The sequence below is a fragment of the Primulina huaijiensis genome, chromosome 2, assembly GCF_012295235.1.
Source record: "Primulina huaijiensis isolate GDHJ02 chromosome 2, ASM1229523v2, whole genome shotgun sequence".
Classification (NCBI taxonomy): domain Eukaryota; kingdom Viridiplantae; phylum Streptophyta; class Magnoliopsida; order Lamiales; family Gesneriaceae; genus Primulina; species Primulina huaijiensis.
In genome coordinates this window covers 1,909,500-1,916,132 of record NC_133307.1, presented here as the reverse complement: position 1 = coordinate 1,916,132, position 6,633 = coordinate 1,909,500, and the positions used below count along the sequence as shown (strand labels likewise).

Here is a 6,633-nt window from a genome sequence, read left to right as displayed (position 1 = left end):
ATTCTCCGATAAATACAAGACTGGTGAGTATGATAACCAAAATAATTAAAAATAACCTCGTGAAAGCCATCTTCTTTTTTTCTTCGAAAATTTGATGAAGAATAATTTTTAGAGAAGAAGAGAAAGTTGGAGTGATTGAATGTATTTGTGAGATTGTATTTATAGAGCAAAAACTAGCCGTTTTGTTACCGTTTATTACCGTTGGTGTATAAGAAAATAAATGTATGTATTTGTATAATTTTATGGTAATAATATGGTGTATATAATATTAGTCATATTTAAATAATTATGTATATCATATCACATTATTATAATTAGGTGTCATAAGTTATTTTGTTTAAAAAACCTTATAGGCTTTTATACTTGTCGTATCCCTTACCGGGAGTGTGGGATGTCGTCTTAACATCCTCCCAGGATTTATAACAAGTTTTTGAAAAAATTATTTTTATTATTTCTAACAATAACATTATATTATATATTACATATATAAACAATAAATAAATAACAGTAAAATAAATATTATTACTTTTGTTACCTTTTTCTTCTGTTCGGAGCTTGGAAAAATATGGAGGACTTTTAGAGCTTCGTGCTGATAACGTGTTGTGAAAAAGTAAAAATTTACGGTAAAAAAGTAAAAATCTCAAACTCTCAAAATTATCACACTACACACTTTATAATATTTTTCTCTCAACTCAATTGTGATTTTCTTCACAAATGAGAGATCTATTTATAGAAAATTTTTACAAATAATCCAAAAATAAAATACATCATTACCTACATCATCACACACTAATTTTCAATATTCAACACCTAATTTTACCTAATTTTCAACATTCAACATTCACATTTTCAACACAAATATTTAACACATTTTTTTAAATAATATTTCAACAAATTTATTATTTTTCTTTGTTTACTAATTTTAACTATACTTTTTATTTAACTCTTATTAAAAAAAAAGAAAAGTTGGTGAAAAATCTCCAATCAAAACATTTCTTTGGGTTCACTCTCTACCAACAAAATTGTGGTATTATGACATACAAATTGTGGTACACTTCATGTGAAAATATGATACTAAAAAAATATCTAAAGACTGAACATAAAAAAAAACGACGGCTAGAGATTGAAGACCACTTCTCGTTACCTTACCTATAAAAAATATATATATATAATAAAATCTTCCTTTCCCTGTCCTCACTATTACACTCGTCACTATCAAACGTCGTATCCGGGAGAAATAAGACACTCTGTACTGTTGAGGATAAGAATTAAATTTGGTAGTTGGATGACAACGGTGTCTCCATCAGCTTCTTTTTCTATTTTATTGCGTCGATATGCTTATAAGACAACAAAAATTATTGATTTTCTCAATTTTGATTAAGATATGCTAACAATAAAAAATTAGTATACTTTGGCCAAATTTGATACTTTAAATCAGTCTATACATAATTGAACAATTTTTTTTTATTTTTGAAAACATGTTCTTTGGACATCATGATTTAATGATTGATCTTTTAACTTCTGTACAGTCATCTAACCAAACAAATCGAATAATAGTGAAAAAAATTAAAATTCAGATTCGACACGAATTAAAAGTTAATACTCAACCGAATAATAGTAAAAAAAATTAAAACTCGATTCGGGACGAAATAAAAGTCATACTTAAAATGAAGTTTTAAGTTATACTCAACCGAATAATAATATTTTAAGTTACACTCAAAACCAAATAATAATAAAAAAAAATTAAAACTAAGTTATACTCAAAATGAAGTTTCAAGTTATACTCAACCGAATAATAATAAAAAATATTATAATAATATATTTTAAGTTACACTCAAACTGAATAATAATAAAAAAAAATTAAAACTAAGTTATGCTCATTGCTCAAAATGAAAACGAAGTTTCAAGTTATACTCAACCGAATAATAATAAAAAAATCAAAACTCGGATTCGACACGAATTAAAAGTTATACTCAAAATGAAGTTTTGAGTTCCGACATATTCACAAAANAATTATAACTACACAATAATTTTAACTCGAATTTTAAAAAAAAAATTAGTATATATACATGTTCGATTTAATGTAAAACAAAATAAATTATACTCAGAATTGGACTAAAAAAAATTCATATATTCAAGTTATATTTGAGATCGATAAATTTGAAAACGAATCAAATATTAACTCTAAAAATCACTTATACACACCGCAATATAAGATACTATATACATTGTCAACAAGAATTTTGATACACTTCGCATAACACACAAGCAGAAGATAATTTAAAATAAAAATAAAAATTTACAGAAACTTCCACAACTTGCACAAACCACTGATTCATAAACAAATTCAGGACATCACACAACAACAAAAGATGACACAATCGACACAAAATATACCGGACATCCATCATAATACATGTACACGATGCGAATTTAGACCCTCGTCCCCGTCACACCCGCACCTTTGGGCACCGGCTCCGCCCCCGCCCCGGTGCCGTAGTCGTTGTTTCGGTATCCGGGGCCGTATCGGCTGCTCACGAACCCGGCGTGCAGCAGCATCACGTACAATAATTGGGTGACTCCAAGAATTATAATGAAGGCCTCCAGCACTTTGAGCCTCCATCCCCTATATCCACCTATGTTTATCTCCTTGCAAGCCAATCTGTGAATAAATGTAATACTAATAATTCAATATCCATCGATGGTATACTGTACACCTAATTGGAAGAAATTTGTCATAAATTTTTCCGAGAAAAAAATTCCATGTACATGAAGAAAAAGTTCTATGCATAACAAAATAATAATTAATATTTTATGTCCAAATACTTGATTTTTATAGAAAGACAAGCTAAGAGTTCTTTAGATAATCGAATTTTAAAAAAATATTAATTAACGAAGTCACATATACACTTTATTAATAAAATAGAGTTCAGGAAATTTCAAATTAAGTGTATATTATGTATTATGTAAATATCCATGTCTTCTCCGTTTAATTTACCCGAAAGCCAAAGCGGTGACAGCCCAAGCGACAATGGCGGATGCACCGGCGCCGGCAAGACTATCACTCCTCCAAGCTCTTAGATGGCCGCCGCCGGCAACTTTGGAAACTATCCCCAGAACAGCAGCTAGTATAGAAAATGTCAAGAAGTATGGTGTCGCACCATTTCCTCCCATACCTAAAGTATATCAAATCAAATATTGTTCATATATTATATTCCACAAGAAGATATAAATATATACGTATAAATATATAAAGGAAGATAAAAATTTTGAAGTAAAAAAAGCCTAATAATTACTTGGATGGTTCGTGGTGCCATTGATATGCCTGTTGATGCACCAACTCGCAAAACCCAACACAATAAAATACATAATCAGGTTCAGAAACAGCAACGGAGCTGCCAAAGTCCTCGCAACTGCTCTCGCCATTTTTTTCTCTCTTATTTTTCCCTTCGAAATCTATTAAAGCAAACCCACCTCAGAACCGTTTATCTGTATTAAATTCTAGTGCCGATTAAAGAAACGACGATGTAGATAACACTCACACACTGAAGACAGATGTGCTTTGTGACTGCAGTACGATTGGGTGTGGAAATGCGTGAAATTATTATATAGAGGGTTAGTGGAAGTAAACGTGGCGTGCTTGTGGGCTGTGGTTCTAACATGTGGAGAGACACTTGTCGATGGAGTTAATTGTTTACTGGTTTTGCTTGCGTATCTGTCTTCTTTGGCTTTAATTAGGGTTCGTCACACATTCTTTAAATATTTTAAACTATATCTTATCGCTATCTTTTGCCTCTCTGGTGCCTTCTGGGGATGTACCTTTTTGGAGTCGAATGTGAGAATATGCCGTCTGTTTTGTAACCTTTATTTGCTGAAATGAAATTGCTTGATAATTAAATATTAGTAAATATGCGTGATGATATTCGGATGAATCAGATGTGAAATACGTGGACAATCCATCGGATAGTGATGATAGTTTTGGGTTAGGAAATTTGAACAAAAGAATGGCTTCAATTAGGGATATAAATGAACCAAACCGTTTGCGAGCTATTCGAAGCTCGGCTCGATAAAAAGCTCGTTTGAGTTTGTTTGTTAATCATATCAAACCAAGCCCAAGCTTGATTTTGAGCTCGAAAATTTAATCAAACCAAGCTCAAACCTAAGGATATTCGGCTCGTGAGCTCGCAAACATGTTCGATAATAGGCTCGTGAGCTCGAGCTCGAGCTCAGCTCGTAAGTCGTTTAGGTGGCTCATAAGCTTGAGCTTGGCTCATTTGTTGAGTTGACAAATAAAAATATTAGTACTAATGTCAATGGAAGGAATTGAATACAAGACATGTTTGAAAAAAATGATGAATTTACACCATTTAGTCACAATTACATTTTTAATTTTATTTGCATATCATTATACTAAATGTTATTTAAAATACAATAAATAAAATAAATTAACAGAAATACATCAACTTATTCTTTTTTCCTAAAAATTTACATAACCAAGTCATATACAAGTTGAGTAACTTTACTATTAGTATATGAAGGTTAATTAAAAATTTTACATGCTAAATTGATATGTCATTTGACATTAATCAATAATTTATGTTAATTATGTCGAATTCATTTCATAATGATGTGTTGTCTTCGATATACTATATTTAATGAATATTCTAGATGTATATAATGAATATTCTAGATGTATGATTTTGGTGATATCAGTATATAATAATAAATATTCTAGATGTATGATTTTAGAATGTTCAATAATATACTGATTTATGTTTTTTTAGTTCTTATTTGTGTCTTTTTGGTTATTTATGAATGAATTTACACTTTTATGTTTGATTTTAAATTAGTTTATAGATATATTTAATTTTTAACAAACTCGATTCAAACTCAGACTCGAGCTTAATTCTATGCTTATCGAGCTCGAAAACGAGATCAGCTCAAGCCAAGCTTGTTAAACATGCTAAACAAGCTATTAATGAATCAAGCTGGAGCCTGGCTTGATTAACATGCTAAACGAGCTTTTAACGAGCCGAGCTCGAGCTTTTCTCGAGCTCAGTAATTTCAGTACAAACCGAGCTCGAGTCTGATAATAGAAGCTCGAATCGAGCTCGAGCCTCAAACAATCTTAAACAAACCAAGCTCAAGTCTGATACTGTTTGGTTTGGTTTGGATAGTTTACATCCCTAGCCTCAATAGTGACCTACAAACAAGTAGAGGAACTCGTGAATGGGCGTCGGAGGGGTGTCCGGTGTGTCCACTCCGATGCTTAAGTCAGCAAGTTGAAGATGAAGAATACAAGCAATATATGTGAAAATATATGTGAGTGCTTGCAGATGCAAAAAATTCCAAGATCCGTAAAATGAGATGTATACCTGCTATTTATAAGAAGAAATCCCATGATTACCTTGTTTTCAGTGCTCACCTGCTAAGTATGGTAAGATGGCTGCTCATACCCTGCTTCTGACACGCCAACCCATGTGGTCCTAACAGTAATGATTGCCAAGCATAAGGTAGTCCATACTGATACACTCGAGTAACGTAAGCTTCTTGAGGTAGCCTGGATAGAAAATTCCCGAGAGCTTGCATGAGAGCCCGTAAGCTTCTGAGGAAATCATCCTGCATATTGACTCTGATTTGGGCTATCAATATAATATTCCAGGTCATCCATGACCCGAGCTTTTATGGGGTGTCAGTGAGTTTTTGGCATTAATGATGGCAATGAGATAGGGTATAATCGATATCCGACTCGATCTTTTACAGTCAAGTATGAGTGTGTTAAAACGATTTTGGATAAAATATATGTGAGTTGTATATATGGACTTGGACAATATTCTTCTCTTGAGCTAGCATTTGGGGTTGAGTTAAGTACAATTTCCAATATAACATGATATCAGAGCCATGTTCCACCGTTATGTGTTGGACCACCCGTTCTACCTATAGTTGGGTCATTTGTAAATTTCACGTTCCAGATGTTCATTCTTGGACGTGAGAGGGGTGTGTTAGTTGTCATACATCGGTTGGATAAAATAACTGAGAGTTGTATACATGGATTTGGACAATTATCCCATTTTAAGNTATTTGTGTAAGTTCTAAAAGGTCAAGTCTTGGGTCTTAGTAGATCTGTCTCCATACCCAGTCCATTATCATTTCTATTTGGTTTCCGTCATCAATGTATTTTTTTTAGAGTTAGTTTGTTTAACATAAAAGTACATAAAATATTTAAATTATGTGTGTACATAAAATATTTAAATTATGTGTATCAGATTTTAGGTATTGTGTGTAAGTGTTGTAATAGCTATCCACAACATGTAGCATAATAAATCTGTTAACCACACAAATAAAATTTTAAGATTAAAACAAAAGTGCACTGTTTGTATTGCTAAAAACTCGGAGCCACAAGTAACTCTTCGACCAACATTTTACACGAGTGTTTTTTTCGCATGTTTACAATACCTTACGGCAAAACAGTAAAAGAGCGTAAGTTAATCACGCAAAATCTTCACTTTTCAGTTTTTCAACACGACTCAACAATCAACAATGAAAGTTATGCATTCTTCTCTACCGAGCTGTTCTCTAATTTTCTCTTTTTTATTTTCTCATTTATCCCTAGATTTTATTCCTTGTATACCG

At 32.0% G+C, this 6,633-nt stretch overlaps 1 protein-coding gene across 1 annotated transcript; it reads right to left on the bottom strand.

Annotated features, from left to right (window-relative positions):
- Positions 1 to 2,209: 2,209 nt before the first annotated feature.
- LOC140963585 (membrane protein PM19L) lies at positions 2,210 to 3,587 on the bottom strand. The gene is made up of 3 exons (XM_073422969.1): positions 3,297 to 3,587; positions 2,999 to 3,176; positions 2,210 to 2,662 (listed from the first exon to the last, which is right to left on the bottom strand). The coding sequence occupies exons 1-3, from the start codon at positions 3,424 to 3,426 to the stop codon at positions 2,434 to 2,436; spliced, it is 537 nt and encodes a 178-aa protein (XP_073279070.1). The 5' UTR covers positions 3,427 to 3,587; the 3' UTR covers positions 2,210 to 2,433.
- Positions 3,588 to 6,633: the final 3,046 nt, after the last annotated feature.